The sequence below is a fragment of the Rhineura floridana genome, chromosome 2 (assembly GCF_030035675.1).
Source record: "Rhineura floridana isolate rRhiFlo1 chromosome 2, rRhiFlo1.hap2, whole genome shotgun sequence".
Lineage (NCBI taxonomy): Eukaryota > Metazoa > Chordata > Lepidosauria > Squamata > Rhineuridae > Rhineura > Rhineura floridana.
In genome coordinates, this window is record NC_084481.1 from 141,613,616 (window position 1) to 141,631,199 (window position 17,584).

At 41.7% G+C, this 17,584-nt stretch overlaps 1 protein-coding gene across 1 annotated transcript in view; it reads right to left on the bottom strand.

Annotated features, from left to right (window-relative positions):
- Positions 1–7,842: 7,842 nt before the first annotated feature.
- FGF4 (fibroblast growth factor 4) overlaps positions 7,843–17,584 on the bottom strand; it is a 29,379-nt gene continuing 19,637 nt past the window's right edge. Inside the window, exon 3 of the mRNA XM_061610686.1 lies at positions 7,843–16,102. Within this exon, the coding sequence (XP_061466670.1) occupies positions 15,926–16,102 (177 nt within the window). The 3' untranslated portion in view covers positions 7,843–15,925. The remainder of the gene's footprint in view (positions 16,103–17,584) is intronic.

Below are 17,584 nucleotides of genomic sequence, written 5' to 3' on the forward strand. Positions count from 1 at the left end.
GCTTGTGACGTGGATCCAAGGTGTGGTCAATGCGTCGTTGCAGGAGGGAGTAGTCCCAGCCACTCTGAAAGAGGCAGTGATCCAACTGCTCCTGAAAAAGCCCACCCTGGACCCATTGGTTTGTGACAACTAGTGCCTGGTTGCAAATACCCCTTTTCAGGGACGTTGATTGAGAGGGTTGTGGTGCAGCAATTGCAAATACTCTTGGATGAAACAGATTATCTTGACCCATTCCAATCTTGGTTCACACCTGGTTATGGGACTGAATCGGCCTTCGTTGCCCTGATGGATGACCTCGTTCAGGAGAAGGACAGAGGGAGTGCAACCCTGTTATTCTAACTTGATCTCTCAGCAGGTTTTGATGCCACTGACCATGGTATCCTTCTGGGCTGACTTGGTGAGATGGGTATTGGAGGCATTGGTTTACATTAGTTCTGATCCTATCTCCAGGGCCGTTTTCAGCGAATAGCACTAGGTGATTGTCTTTCTGCCCCCTGGCAGTTGTCTGTGGGGTGCCGCAGGGTACCATCTTGTTCCCAGTGCTGTTTAACATCTATATGAAGCCCTTGGGAGCAGTCATCAGGACATTTGGGGTGAGTTGTCAGCAGTACACTGATGATACCCAGTTCTGTTTCTCTGTAACATCTGAATTGGGAGAGGCTGTGCAAGTTCTGGACTGGTGCCTAGACTAGGTGGTGGGCTGGATGAGAGAGAATAAACTGAGTCTGAATCCTAGCTAGATGGAGGCGCTGTGGGTTGGTGGTTCCCAAGTTCGGATAATTGGTCAGTTGCGTGCTTTGGATGGGGTCATACTCCCTCTGAAAGAGCAGGTCTGTAGTCTGGGGGTCCCTCCTGTATTCATCTTTGTCATTAGAGGCCCAGATGACCTCAGTGGCTAGGAGTGCTGGACCGGGATAGCCTGACCACTGTTGTCCATGCACTGGTAACCTCCAGGTTGGATTAGAAGCTGCAGCTGGTGCAAAATGCGGTGGCAAGACTGCTAACTGGGGCAGGGTATTGCCAGCATGTCACCTCACTGCTGAATGAATTGCACTGACTGTCCATTAGCTACCAGGCAAAGTTCAAGGTTCTGGTTTTGGTGTACAAAGTCCTATACAGCTTGGGACCATGATACCTGAAATACTGTCTTATCCCTTATATACCCAGTGGATCACTACGCTCTGCAGGTGAGGGCTTCCTGCAGATACCATCTTATCAGGAGGTCTATTCCGCACAATATAGGAAGCAGACCTTTAGAGTGGCAGCACCTACCCTGTGGAATTCCCTCCCCTTGAATATTAGACAGGCACCATCTCTGTAATCTTTCTTTTCTTTACCAGTTTCTTATTTTGCTTCTGGTTGTGTAGGATTTCTGTGAAAAATTTATAGTTTTTTTTCTGTACAAAAGACTGGCTGAACATTTTTGCTAACAGAGGCTCAAAATGTTTGTACTGATGGGAAAACAGTGTGTTAGATTGCCACTGAACATATACATTTGTTGTGACATGGCTAAAGAGTTAAGAACAAATGGTGAGTGAAATTTAGTATCTGCATCTGAAGTAACTGTTGCTTACCTGTGCAACTGATGTACATAATTCAATTATCAGGTTTGAGCTTATTTTGTAAATAAACGGATGAACAAATTTCTAGTCTTTACATAGCCAACATAAAAACTCTATATACAAGTGTGATTTGAGTTTTCCGCAAGTACATTTTCTTCCCAATCCTTAAAACATTTTCCAAAGAAGTAAATCTAACTGATTCCAGTGGTATTTACAGCCAAGTAAATATACTTCATTTTCCAGCCATAGAGAGCTTCTTCTATGCCAACTTATTACAACAAACAAATTAACAAATCTCATGATTTCACAAGAACCTCTTAATTGTGCAATTGGACTTGTCACTGAGGATTGTAAAAAAGAGGGGAAATATTTGATATTGCAGTTCAGAAAATTCGGAATCCTGCTCCAAAAATTCTGAAATACACATTTGGCAAATCTCGACAGCATCTATTATGCACTATATGGAAATGAGTCCCTTTGGAAGGAATGGAAATTGCTTCACTGTGAAACACTAAGGAAACAGTGCTTCAGGTGCCCTGGAAGCACTGTTTACTACAGACATGTCTGTTCGAGTGTAGGGGAGGATGGCACACACACACACACACACACACAGAGAGAGAGAGAGAGAGAGAGAGAGAGAGAGAGAGAGAGCAGGCACAGGGTATGTATGTAATTGATATGGTGATATGAAATGTCCTTTTCTAAACCAAGACAACTACAGATTGTTTGCTGCAATTACATCAAAACCATCCGTCCTTTCAGAGGAGAAGTAGCTCAGTGGTATGCAGAAGGTTCTAGGTTCAATCCCCAGCTTTTCCAGGTAGGGCTGGGAAAGTTTCCTGACTGAACCCCTGGAAAACCACTGCTATTCAGCACAGACAATACTGAGGCAGATGGACTATGGTCTGACCATGTAGAAAATAGCTTCATCTGTTCCTGGTGACTCCAGAAAAAACAATTTGATTAAGTGAAGTTATGGCAAAGACCGTTGAGGATCAAGGATATAGGACTTCAAGTGTACTGTGACTGAAAGCTGAGGGAGTAAATATTTTGGGGAAAATATTTGAGAGGGCTCCTGCGACCCCTTGGAGTCATTCCCGGAATTAGACTAATGAAAAACTAATTAGAATCCACCTTTTCAACCAACAATTTAATGACTCAATCAGTTAATCATGTCAATCTAGCCAAGTTGTGGCCTCCACCAAACCCTTCATGAAGAAAGCTGACATAACTGAAATACTGATTAGCCAACTCCATTTAGCTTACGCAGTGACTCAACAAAAAGACGTTTTGATGAGTATTTTATTATTTCATCCCTTAAGTACAACAATACAAAAGTTGCATTAGTACTGTGTTACAATGAAAGGCAGGTTAAAAATATTTTAAATAAGTAAGGAAATAATAAAACTTCACATTTACATTTGACAGTGCCAAATACCATGTGCTACACCAGAAATTACTGTGGTGATATCTAACCTGACAACCAATCTGAGGAATTTTTGTTTATCTTTGGGACACTTGTTCATCAGAATGATTGTTTTGTGTATATGAATCAAGGCAAAACTGTAGAAATATATTATACTTAATTCCTGTCAAATGTTTAAGATAATCCCTATATGGTACCCAATATTATTTAAAAAGTAGATTTTTTTCTATGAGTTATAGAAGATTAGAATATCCCATTGCATCACCCACTGTTACTTTGCTAATTGTTGTTAAACATCATGTTGATCCCTTCACTCCACTCCTATTGACTGGCATGCTTGTTCATTTACACTGTTTCATCGAGGTTCAAGAAAGTGATGTGACAATGTTTGTATCCATTAGCATCTTGCAGTTCAAACTGTCTGTTAATCAGGCTACCTCTGAAGTACAAATCAGTCCTTCAACAGCTTAAAGGAGTCTGAGAAGTGTCAAAGCCACTTAGTTAAAACACCATGGTTCCTAGTGGGGTGCTATTAGTATTTACTTCTCTCTCATTCCTCACCCAACCCCAACCCCCTCTCATTCACTCTACAGTTTGTTTCCAGTGGTTTCAAGAAATGTATTTGGGAATGTTAGCTGATGATCAACACAGCTGCTTAATGTCAAATGATGCACAGCAGGGTCACCCGGAAAGAGCATGAGTTTTAGACCCACCTGGAGAAATACTTTTAATGCCAGTCCCTTGGGGTGGGGATGGAAGGTTAGAGAATGTTTAGATTCTGGGGTTTAAAAGGAAAACCCTGTAAAGGGATTATGAGGAGAAACATATTACTCCATGGCCCTGGATGATAGAGATTCCACGTGTTTGGGGGTGAAACTGGTAAAAATGCCTCTGAAGAACTGACTAAATATGCCATGCTTAATAGATGTTTATCAGACCTTTGTGGAACTTTATGCTTAATCTTATTGCTTGTTCTCAGATCTGGGTTACAAGCCAGACTTTAATTTTTCAAAGATGGGGAGCAGCCATAGTTTCTCTGGTGGAGAATCCTAGGTGTAGAACCTGATGTCCATAGCACCTGAAAGAGATTTATTCATCTTGCAATCTTCATCTTGCAACTGAGTCTACAAGCTGCTCTCATGGCTACAATGTCCAGCCTAATTTTATATTTTGTTTGTTTGTTTATATTTCCTCCTCCCTCAACCCTCGCTTTGTGTCACATCTTGCCTGATGAAGAGTTCTAGAGTGCTCAAAAGCCTGCCACAGTTTTGTGACATTCTGGTTGTTCCTAGTAAAGGATTATGGATTTTGGAGGAGTTTTTTTCCCTTCTGGCCAACATATTTACCTTTGCTTTTTAAAAATAATATAAAAATTAATTAATTTTTAAAAGCTGGAAAAATTCATTCCAGGAGTCTTCTCAACTTTGCTTATATTAACAAAGATTTTGAATATTGATTTTGATTCTGATTATAAAAGGTCTTCTCATTTCCCCCCAGTCCTTTCTTTCATTCCCCTACTCCCATCCTGATCTCGTGAATGGGACACTAGGTATGGTATTCATTAGGCATGAGAGGAAAATGAACAAAAGGACCAAAGAGGAATGGGTAAGAGAATGAGTGTTATCACTTTTTAGTAGAAGAACCATACAACCTAGTAAGAATTTCCTATTATTTTCGGAAGATTTCTCATGAACAGAGTTCCCTACAATTATTTGCTTTAGCTATTAATCTGCATTCATCCTTCTGTATCCTCAAAGTGTTTGCTATCTCTGCTGTGTTTTGCACTTCACAACAGCGTTTTAGAGTAGCCTGTGTTACTGACGGGAAAGCCTTCTGAGAGATCTAGATTTACCTAAAGCCATATAATTATCCTGATCCAGAGATCTACTTGTTCAGCAGAAGGTACCACACCTTGTGATATACGAGGATTTCCCTCTCTTTCCACAAGAAAAGGACAAATTCATCCACATATATATGTCATCCGATATCCTGTCGGTCAATGACTTGCAACTGAATATGTGAGCTGCGTGAAGTGACATGAGTGCTCTGTCTGTGGTGTTTGGATCTATTGCAGCTTAGCACACGTGAGACATCATTTGATATTGCAATCATAACTGTTGCCCCTTGCTGCCCATTTTGTCTGCTGTCTTCCTTCACCACCACTCTATTTTATGGGGGAGCATACTGCATTATTGCCAGCGAAAGGAAAGCTGCGGGAGTATCATGCAAGATAGCTTCAGACATCTTTTGAGTGATTGGCCAATAGCCTTGGCTCATTCTTTTCTGTGAAGCTTCTGGCTATGTTCATCTGCTAGGATCATGCTGATGGGAAAACTACAGCACAGCTCACATATTGGCCTAAGTCTCAAGGAGTCAGCATGGGTGGGCTGTTATGTGACATAAAACCATCAACTCATACAATTCAGTTAAAGGCAAAATGCTTGTCAGCACCAGATATTTACAACAGGTCAATGCATCTGTTTTATTCATCGAACCTGCTAGGGCCACACTGTGTAACATGCATGCAGCCTGCATCTGCTTAGTGTCACTCATGACAGCACAGACCACCCCTCCCCCCGCTCTGTCTTCCTCCCCTCCTGGAAGGGTGTCTAGATAGATAGAAATCCTTCCAATCCAGTATAAAAACTGGACAATCCCCTAGTTCAGAAAGAAAGTTTATATGGAGGTCTTTGCCATGAGGTTTGAAGCATGTTTTGAAAGCTTTTAAAAAAAAATCCAGATGCCTTTTTATTATTAATTTCTGCTTGTGCTTGCTTATTTGATCTGTTCCAAGTTGTGATGGTCTTAATTGTCTTTTATTGTTTTGATATTATGGCTTGATTGTTCATAGGACAATCACCTGTAAGCTGCCTTGTAAGAATTTCCACATATGCATGCACAAAATGTGGAGTATAAATCCTCAAATCTGTATTTATTTCTATTTTCTGTATTTACAGGCCACCTTTCAGGCTTTTCCTTCTCAAATGTAACAAACAAAATATTTGCTATAGCCTGACAGGGGTCACCGTGGGCAGTCTGTTCCTCCTTGGTACCTTGGCTTCATCTCACCTATCTCCCTAAGGATCCTGCCAGGATGATGACACTGACCACTGTTTCCACCTTTGGGGGAGGGATGTATGCTCCTGATTTAGGGACAAGTGTGGACATGTCCTCAGGTTGAGCCAGGCAAGCAGGTTGGAATGGAGGGATTGGATTTGGTAACTGAGACACGGGATAAGGAAACCCGGCAGCCAGAAGAGGAAGATGGGTGTGTCCTGAGAAGACCTAGTACTTTGGGTAGGGGGTTGGACCTTGAGATAGGAAACCCTCAGGTACCTTGCCTGCTGGAGAAGGTACTTCTGCACTGTTCGGGCTTCTTTCCCTGGCCCAAGGGAGTCCCATTGAGACTGGGATAGGCTGGCCCCTAGTGGAGAGGCTACCAGCCAGGAGTACCCAATTTAACTCCACTGCCATTGCTGGAGGAGGAACCCAGGAAGACAGTGTGGCGGTTGCAGAGAAATACCATGGATTTAATTTCCATCCAAGGGTGCAAACTCAGTGAGGAGACAGACCATGAGGAAGAGAAATTTTTAGCTATGCCTTAAAGACTAAGGACTCAAAGATCAAACAGGTTGTGGATGTGTGACTCCATCCTTTGATAGCATTTTTCAAGGGTAGTTGATACTCAACAAGACATCTTGGGGTTCTTCTATATAATCCCCCCTTATCTCTAGTCACATCGATATTGTGTGTGATCTATTCAGATGTTTCCAGTCATATTTGTGTGCCTTTTCCACACAAACTTCATTGGCATAAATTGGTGCAGCCCCAGATCTACACCTTTCAGCACCTTTGCACCATCTTTCCTATGATTTTAACAGTAGCAAGCATCAATCATGCTGTAAAATGCCTGCAGTGTAGAACAAACATGTCACTTTATAATTGGAAGTTGCTTTGAGACATTTTATGTAGTAAAACAAATAAATGCAAACAGCAACAACAACTTTAAGGTATTTATGGAAATGCTGTTGCAGGCTTCTCAGATGTTCTTGCTTCACTCCTCTTCTGCTCTTGCTGCTGCCATGCCACTGGGAAACACTGGGCTCCTACAGGGTGGAAGAGTGGGATATGAATCCAATAAATAAATAAACAAGTCAGATCCAAACCCAGTCCAGTGGTTTGTTTCCACTAAACCATAAGCAGTAATCAAATAACAAACCTAGGTTACAGGCTGTGGATCCAAATGTGGGTTTGGACATCATGACAGTCTTCTTTCATGGTGCTGCAGCAAGGTTGGAGACGGAGCAAAGCAAGAACTTTTCAGCTGTGCGTACCAGTACACAGTACATTCACATTAAACCATAGCTTGTTTTTGTCTATAGTTTGATATGATATGCCAACCAAACCAGTAAGACTTGCTTCTGAATAGGCTTGCATAGGATTGCACTGTTAGAGAGTGCAATTGCAGCCATTCCCTGAAATTCCTTATAGCTGCATGCTTACCTAGAAGTAAGTTCCACATTTCTGTATGAGCATAAATTGTTAGTCATTTCATAAAATGATTAGCAGCATGATCCCATGCATGCTTATTCAGAAGAAAGCCACTCTGTGTTCAGTGGTGCTTGTTCCCTGGTAGATGTGTTTAGGGTTAGGGAGTAAATCCAAACGCACACAGCAGGCCTTAATTCAGCATAAAAATGCATAGGATTGTGCTGTAAGTGAAGCAGTCATTTTATGATACTTTTAAAATGGGATATAATCATTTTGTTTTCTACCTCAGGACATACAGGTATTTTAAATAATTTCAACCAATGCACCATAACCTTTGTAAACATTTATCTATTTATTATGCATTTAAATGTGCACAGCACATACACCACAATATTAAACAACACCTGTATAAAACTACAGACAGATCTGGTAAATGGTGAAAGCTTGTACCATGTAACATTGATATCAAAGTTTTATAACATTATCTGAACATTACAATATAAACTACCTCATCAAGGGTGAGGCTGTCAGCTGACAATTGAAAGAAAGTCAACAGTGACACTGAAGGAGAACTGTCCACATCCAATGGGTTTCTGGGTCAAGTCAATGCTTGTGATTGTTTTGATTTTTGAAACCTAGAAATACTTTGAGCTTCCAGATAGCCATGATGGCTATGGATGTGAATACCCACACATGAGGGAGAGAGAAAACAAGGAGGGAAGGATACAGAAATACCTCAACAGAAAAACTTTAGCATCCCATGTCAAGAGCTTATTTTACTTAAAACAGCAAGAACAGCAGCAAAATGGTTTGAAGGATGGGTGAATCTATGGCCCACCAGATGTTGTCGGACTCCAACTCCTATCAGCCCCAGCCAGCATGGCAAATGATCAGGGATGATGGAAGTTGCTGTTCAACAACATCTGAAGGGCCAGAGGTTGCCCATCTCTTGTTTAAAGAAACCTGGTCCTATATTCTGATCTCACTGATAAGTGGTGATAGATGACTTAGCTCTGTTCAAAATCATCTGATTTCCACTCCCAAACTATCTCAGATAATGCTTGGGGGAGCCCCTTTGGTTATTTCAAGGTTTCCCTGGAAAACTCAGAAATAAGGAACAGGAGAAGCCAAACATTCCCTTCCAGTCCTCCCACATTCTGAATGAAAAATCTTAAAAGGGCAAGCTCACCAGCAAAGGGAAAGGCCAACTTGCAGACCTCATCTTTAGTGGAAATGATGCTTTGCGTCATGTTCACAGGCTTCAGTTAGGTATGAGTTCTCTAGCAACCTCTCTGGTCTCTAGCAATGCCTCCCTACTGGCCAGTGATGCTGTTGGGACAGGACTTTGAGGCAGAAGTCCAGTGACCCACTCATCAGAATAGGCAGGAGGCTTCCAAACATAGCAGGACTGGCTTACCAGATTCTGAAGGGAAGTAATATACATTCCCATCCAAAGATGGGGAACCCTGTAAGAACATGAAGGCTATGTACAAACCATGCATTTAAAGGATATGATTTGCCCCATAGAATCCTGGGAACTGTAATTTACCCCTCACAGAGCTACAATTCCCAACACCCTTAACAAATGAAAGTTCCCAGGATTCTTTGAGGGGAATTAATGTGCTTTCAATATCCTTTCAATATATGGTGTATACACAGGATAAGTCCAAAATAGCAAATAACCTAACTGCACCATTGCCACCATTGATTACACCTTCCCCTTACTCAAGGGTAAGGGTTTTTTTTAAAAAGGGGAACTGGAGAGGGTAAGGTTTTTTAAAGAGAAAACTAGCTAGCAGCAGGGATGAGGCCAAACCCAAATTTGGGGTAAATCATCCAAACTGGAAGAGTTTGTATTCCAGACTCCCCAGATTCTGAATTTGCCTCCATCAGTACCTATGGCTAGCTTTATTCTTCAAGATCATCCATTAAGTACTGTATACATGCAAGTTATCTGTCAGTACAATATTGTATGTGTAACTAGTAATATACAGGAATGTAAAAAAAGAAAAGAAAGATGAACTCAGGTTTTCTGCAGTCTTGGCATTTTGCTGATGTACAAATTTACGGATCATTCCCTAAGATTACAACTCTTCAACAACCACTCTGGTGTGCTCTATTATTTTCAGTGGGGCTTCTAGGACTGCTGTGGAAGGATATGTCTGCAAGAACAGTTGTCCTGGGTTGATAATTCAACCTTGGATTTGTTTACACACTGAATCAAAAGCTGAAGTATGCTGCGGGAAAGAGAAAGAACAACCTCTGACGAGAACAGGCAGCTGGATTCACCTCTCTTTCCATCCTAAGAGATGTTGCCAGGTAAACATTGTTAGAGTTATTACTTCTGCTGGGAAGAGATGCCACCAGTCCATACACAGACACCTTAAAATTCCTTGTTTGTATAGAAAAGGATAATTATCTCTGGATAACATTGGGCAGAGAAACTGTGAAATTTGTTTGTGTAAATCAGCACTAAATTATCTCAAGACTGCAAATCTCGTCAACTGGCAGAATCCTTGATAGTGAAGATGGGATGAGAATAGCCTTTCAAGCTTATCCTTGAGCATATGCCTGAGATGATAAATGAGAGTGATATATGATGGCAATCCTATCCATTCAAGTAATCAAGTGATGGCTGCAACAACCATGTGATAAATATCAGCTACTATCTTGCTCTTAACATCCCTGACACTGAACATTTGTAACACTTCTATTTGTAACAAGACTGCATTAAAAGACCTAAGGGGTCCAACCCTAAATCATATTTGGGGGCATTCAAACCGCTGACTCCAGGACATAGGGCTTTTTTAGATGTCGCACTTAAAAACTTGCTGTGCATAACCTTGTATGATATGTTCTGGCTTGAACATTCCTTTCTCCCTTCTCTGTGGCTATGAGCAAGAGATTAAAAGTTTTTACTTTCACTTGTCAGCTAACCAGAATGTTCTGTTATGTCCAAACTTGGTTCATTTAAACTACCACTAGTGAACCAGCCAAGTTTATAAACCATAGTTTGATCCTGGCTTGTTCAAACAAATCAGAGTTTGAATAAGCCAGAGTTAGGAAGCTGCCTTATCTTCTGTTAAGCTGTTAGTAAGTCAGAGCACTGGTCCATTTGGCTCAGTCCATTTAGCTGCCTGCAGCAGCTCTCAAGGGTTTCAGATAGGGGATAATCCTAGCCCTACTTGGAGATATTGGGGACTGAACAGGGGAAGTTCTGCATGCAAAGCAAATGTTTTATCACTGAGCTACACTCCTTCCCCATGAATTTTTCCAGGTTTGGGGAGCACTGATTACTTTAAAAGCAAAAGCTTCCAATGTCCTCATGATGAAAGGAGGAAAGCAGAGGGAGGAGGGAACAAGCACAAGGCTCATGCATTAATGCTGCACCAGTATTACATCCTAAGAAAGGTGCTATTTCTCTCTGCTGACATGCTAACACAGGAACAAGTTCCCATACCTCATCTCAAATCAGTCCTTTATATGAACCTTTCCAAAGTCATTCATGTTGCCCTGCAGACGGGGCCACAGCAGTAGTGGAATGGCAAATTCAAAAGTGCAGGGTTCCTTCATCATAATCATAGTCACACTCTTCCCCCCTTTTTTGCTAAATGAGATCCTTGTTAATGTCTTCTCCCACAATAACAGATGTCCCTAGGAACCAATAAGCATGAAAGGGGAGTGTTAGCTACTGAAAAGAGTCTTCTCAGTGGCCGACTCACCTCCTTTCACTTTGATTGGCTCCAATCAGCAGGAAAGGACAAGGAAGTATGTTAGAAGACTCTTCTCAATGGCTAACACACTCCCCTTTCATACTGATTGGCTCATAGGATGCTGGGGACACAAGGACCCTGCTGGGACCCGCTCCCAAAAAAGTAAAGGGTCTAAGACCCCCTGGGACCCTGGACGACTACACCCCTGGGCCACAGTCAATCTTCTACTATCCTATGATGGACCCTGCCACATTCTTCAATGTGAGGAAGTTCAATAAAGCACAGCCTGGAGAACAAAGTAGGCCCATCCCAACACTGTAACTCACAGGAGGCTCCCCAGCTTGCTCAGTCTGTAGCACACTAAAGATGCTGGTTAATCCAGCCTTGGCCTGTCATGGCACTTCTGCTGTGATAATGACCACATCAGTGTCTCAGAATTTGTGACATTGCATTGAGGATTTAGTCGACAAGTTGCACCCCAAAGGCTCACTTGCACAGCTTGTCTTAGGAATGGGACATAAGGACATACTCAGAAGGATGCTTCCCATGTTCTTAGTTTAATGTTTTAACATCCACTTTAGAAAATAGAAACCTGATCCAGGGAAAAGAATGTGCTCTGTGCTGTGGCATCACATTTCGTATGCCAATATCTCCCTTCCAGACTGTGCAGGGCTACATGTCATGCACAACCCACATCGAGGGAGATCCTTTTTTTTTTTGCTTCATTTTGGGATTTGCGGAGGGAGGGGCAAACCACCAAACTAAATGAGGTAAGAGGGAGGCATGAAATTATTTGCTCCTTTTTAGGAGAAGGGAGAAAGTTACAATGGTGGTGTTGGAGATTACCTTTCTCCCCCTTTCTTTTGCAACATTTTAAAGCCAGGAGCAACTGGGCTCTGGATGCTGCCACCCTTCATTCCCAAAATACAGTCTCATCAGCTTTTAAAAGTTACAAAAGAAATGGGGGAAGGTAAGCCTCCACACACACACACTCCACACATTAAGCCCCTCTCCTCCAAAAAAACTTTCAGGGGCAAATTGCAAATCCACTAAAATGTTGCCAAAATGACCACGCCCAGTTTGCCACCTGCCAATGGGATGGTGGATCAGGCTCAGTCATTTTGATCCACCCTTCCCTTAGGACCCTGTGGGATGGGACCATAGCTCAATGGTTCAGCACCTGTTTTGCATGCAAAAGATTCCAGGGTCAGTTCCTGGCTTTTCTAGTGACAAGGGTCAGGTAGCTGTGGATGGAAAAGACCTCCGCCCTGAGGCCCTAGAGAGCAACTGCCAGCCAAGGCAGAGAATTCTAGGCTGGACAGACCAATGGTTTGATTTGATATGTCAGCTTCCTTCTTGCCCACCACATAAAGAGGAAAGGAAACAAGACAGATCAGTGGAAGCTGGTGGCTCCAAAGTCTGTAGAGCAGTGAATCTGCTCCAGATTGTAGTCCATACTTTCAAGGAGTTGTCAAAGGTGCTTTCAGCCAGCCACCAATGTGGCAGGCTATACACAGACACCATGCGACTCAAAGGTCCTCAAGTGCTCTAAATGCCTCAAATTGAAGACATGAACTTTGCATATTTACTCAAAAGAAATCCCACTGAAAGTCAGTGGAAATAGTTTCAGGATTCTGGTGTAAAGCAGCCCTACCAAGAGGACATCTTCGAGGGCATCAGCTTGCCCACTCCAATCATAAATCTTTGTGGCAGCAAGACTACCTGAAATAACAGCACCATAACATTGTATTTGAGATATTGCCCTGATGCAGCAACTAGCATACCTTGTCATAAGCCTTGATTTGCTCATGCCACAGGTCTTATACTCAAGCCATAACGGTGTGAACTACTACTAAAGCATCATGAGGCTTCCTAGATGTTGGTTTCACAAACATTATATTTTGCTTTTCAAATATACACTTTCGTTAAAAAAAAACCAATCAGCCAACAACTCAAAACTTAGCAGAAGTTTCAGACTTCCCCTTATCTCTCCTTCGCCATCTCCCTGCCATCATTCTCAACCTGCCTGTTCATTCTTTGCTTTAAAGACATGGTTTACATTCACAAAATATATAAAGAAAAATATAGGGTTACTGGATGACCATATAGTGCTGCAGCCTGACAGCTGTCTGCAAATATTTTCACCATGATTATCCTTACTAAAAGTAAATCACTGGGTAAAGATAGCACAAACGTGACAAGGCTCAAATTGGATGCAACCAACACTATCTGGAATACTTCTGGCTACATATGGAGGGGAAAAAGTAGGGATTCTGGGAGACCCCACATAATTTCCACATGGAAATTATAACACTGAATTAACCGGGTGGGTGGTAGGAAGAAAAGAAATGTATGCACCTTCCATACAGATTTTGTTAGGAAACTGGCTTCAAGAATGAGTGAGGTAGACATGAATCAGTTATGTCAGGGAATGAAATGCTAAGGCTGCAACCCATAAGCCTTTTATATCACAGTAGTCCAAAGTCAAGAAAACTGTATAGGGAATAATCCTGCACCTACACAACAAACAGACAGAGTAATCCTAAAGTCTATTTATACTTTGGGAGCATTTATGCGGGTGCAACACATCATATCCTATACTTCATCATCTCATTATAGGGGGCAGTTTCTCTCTCCACTGCATCCTAAAGATGGGATTTTCCTTATGCCTGCTCAGTGGTCCATGCAAAGTTGCACTGTCACTTGCAGCATGGTGGGGCCTGATGAGTTTGGCATTAGAGGTCTGTTTCTTTTCTGTCCCATTCCCTTCCTTTCCCATGCTCAATGCTGTTTTGGGCCTTGCACCAGCAGAACTGATGTGCCAATGTATCCATCCAGTTGCACCAGATAAATCCAGTAGCAAAGACATAATTGCCGATGCAGCAAGCTTCCACTTCATCCTGCAGCCCTTCAACTGGCATATCCTGACTGTAGAACTGCACTCTAAGCTGAGTTTGGTTTCCCCAGGCTTTCTCACAAAACTATAAAAATGATTAAGTTCCAATATACCCAGCTATATTACCTGCCAGAAAATAGGGAAAACTGTGTTTCAAGCTGCTAGTAGTGCTGGTGACGAGTGGTCATTGGAATGATTCATTTATTAGATTTATATCCCGCCCTTCCTCCCAGTAGGAGCCCAGGGCAGCAAAGCATACCACTAACAAGCCCTTTTCCAGCTAGAGACTGTCCATGTACTTCTCTGGTAATCATTCAGATGATCACATTGCTGCAAGCACAACTACCAACAGGAGCATCTAAGCCAAAGGTGGGGAACTGTTGGCCCTTCAGATGTTGCTGAACTACACCGCCCATCATCCTCGACCATTTGCTATGCTTGCTGAGGCTGATGGGAGCTGTAGTTCAGCAACATCTGGAGGGCCAAAGGTTCCCCACACCTGATCTAAGTCAATTTCTGTTGCAATGGTGCGTTCTGGCCTCCTATGGAAACATAGACACAGCCATAGTGGGTTATGGATTGCAACCTGAAAGGCAGCAGCATGTTTTCTTCTTCAAAATATTGTATTAAAAATAATACATAAATAAATAAGTAAATAGAGGAACTTCAGTCATCTGTCCATATCGCAGAGTTAGAGCAGCTAGAGAGACAGAAATCCTTTTTGATGACACACTCTTCAGACATTGCCCGAATTATGCATTTGGCAGGGAGGGGAAATGGAATTATCACATTGAAAAATATATAGTTTTCATTTCAAAAATCAAATGCTACTAGTTAATTGTGGCCTACTTGTTTCACAGTGTGAGAGTTGGGGGGACAGGGAACGAAAATAAGCAAACACTGTCCAGACTCAACCAACCAACCAGTCAAAACGTTTGCTTTTGTCCAACTTAAAAAAAAGTTAAAACACAGTAATAATCCTGGAGACTTAATCCTGGAGTTGTCTGCTAAGGGAACAATTCACCAAGCATTGCTGCTGTGCAGCCTTCAAGTTAGTTCAAATGGGTCTTTTCAGCCATATTACTTGGTGGACTGAGTCCCACGGGCTCCAAAGAGATTGACTGCAGGGAAGTTCAGAGTTCAGTAATAGCAGATATAAAACAGCTTTTCAGGGTGGTACTTCAACACTGCACTTTCTGCACCAGAAGTAAACTGATACCTTTTCAATGAAATGGCAAAGCTGCACAAAAGGAGGTCAGACATTGTATGTTGCGTGTGACAAGCTGGCATCAGAACTGAGGAAGGTTTGCCCAGTCTTTCTTCAAAGACTAAGTCCTTACCTGGCAATTATCATTGGTTTCTTTACAGAAAAAAGAAAAAAGGACAACAACTTCATGTTCACTAACACTGTACAACACAGAGAACAGTGCAAAACATTGTAAATATAGGAATCAGATTTCACGTTTTAAAAAACAACACATAATAGCAGCACACCTGTGATAACGTACCCAAAACAAGGTTAAATAAACCACAATGCAAAAGAGTCCTCTGTTGTTGCATTGTGCAACAAATAGCTTAGGCTGGAGGTTTTTTGTTTCATGCCAGGTCTGTCTTTTCTCTCTTTTTTTCTTTTTTAGGAATTTCTTTTTTAAAAATCAAAACTATAAATAACTTTCTGGCCATATATACAGACTTAAATAATTTAAATATCTTACACCTACTCTTGCATAAAACTCTCAAAGAAAAGTGCACCATAGATTTTCCCTCCTGCTCTCCTCCGCCTCGGGTCATGCCTTCTCCCGCACTTCCCTGAGGTTAAATCTGAAGGGACAAGCACTCAAATCCTAGGAAGAAAGTGTGTCACTGTCATGGTGGGAGAGACTCTGTTGCCTTTCTTTGTTCGTCCATTTTTGCTCAAGGCTATGTACATCCCTGGGAAGATCTGGGACTCATAAGCGTTGTAGTTGTTGGGCAGCAGGATCTCTTTGAATTTGCACTCATCGTTGAAATGGCTCTGAAATAAGAATTTGGGACAGGGAAGAGAAAGGGGGAGAATATGGTACAAGTTATTTTATAAATATAAATGAGAAGTTAGATATTTCTGTTGAAAATTAAGTGGGATATCAATTAACAGAAATAAATGTTCAATTTATTATTTATTTAACAGATCTCTTTCCCAAAGTAGTTTACAAGCCAAATTAGAGACTGCCAACTCCCCACCTCCACCCTGCCTCACCCCTTTTAATAGCTGCACAACAGGCAGAAAGTTAACTTTGCATAAGTGCTATTTGACACTCCAATTTATAAGTGTCTGTGCATATGTCCTGTGACCCACAGAGAACAGCAGCTCTTTCTTATACAACAGGGAGTTCGATGGGGAAAAAGCTTTTTGCAAAACAGGAGCAGGAAAGATCCACCTTCTAATTCCCTTTTCAGGCCCCCATTTTCGCTGTATATTTAAAGCATTATTATACTAATTTAAATAGCCATGGCTTCCCACAAAGAATTCTGGAAACTGTAGTTTGTGAAGTTGTTAGGAGCCCCTATTCCCCTCACATAGCTATAATTTCCATAGTGGTTTAACCATCAATTCCCTTTCCCAGGAAACTCTGTGAGGGGAACAGGTGTCTCCTAACAACTATCATCACCCTTAACAAACTACAGTTTCCAAGATTCTGTGAGGGAAACCATGGATGTTTGAAGTAGCATAATAGGGCATTAAATGTGTAGTGCAGATGAGGCCCAAGTTTATCACTCAACTGAGGAATCAAACAACTGTTTAGAGACAAAGACTATGATCAAAAGCCATAGGCTGTGAGGCAGGCTTGGAGGGTTGCTCAAGGATCTAGTCCATCATCATTTTTAAACAAACTGATTTGAACTTCTTATGGTAAATATGTGGATTGGAATGCAGTTATCCTTTGGTTTTTGCACTTCTCTGAATTTTGCAATACAATTCATGGCTCAAAAATACATATTAAAATACACATTAAATGTGTACTTTAGGTTGCAATACATTAAAATATGCATTTTGGAATGGGACAATACAAAAATGTGTGTTTTAGAGTGACATGTGCATGGATTTTTAAAAATTAATGTGAATTTTCAAGTGGTTGAAAAAACCTATGTAGATTGATAAGGAAATGGGACAGAACCGACTTATGAGTAAACATACACAAAATTGACATGGATCAAAAATAGACTAATCCATTCCTAAACCAGGAGCATTTCCATATGGGAGGGTTTTTGTTTTTACGTGTCTTGGACATTATTTGTTCAGGCTCACTCTTCTGATACTCACAAGCAACTCAAGAGCAGCCTGTCCTAATCTCCTGTTAACCACATGGTAGATGAGAGAATGCAGGATAAGAACGGGTACCTAGATTCCTGCACAGGGCCTACAGTCAGTCCGCAGTGGGTCCTCTTAAGTCAAAGACAGGAAACCTTTTCCAGCCCAGTGCCATAGTCTCTCATGGAAACCTCTGGATGGCCACAT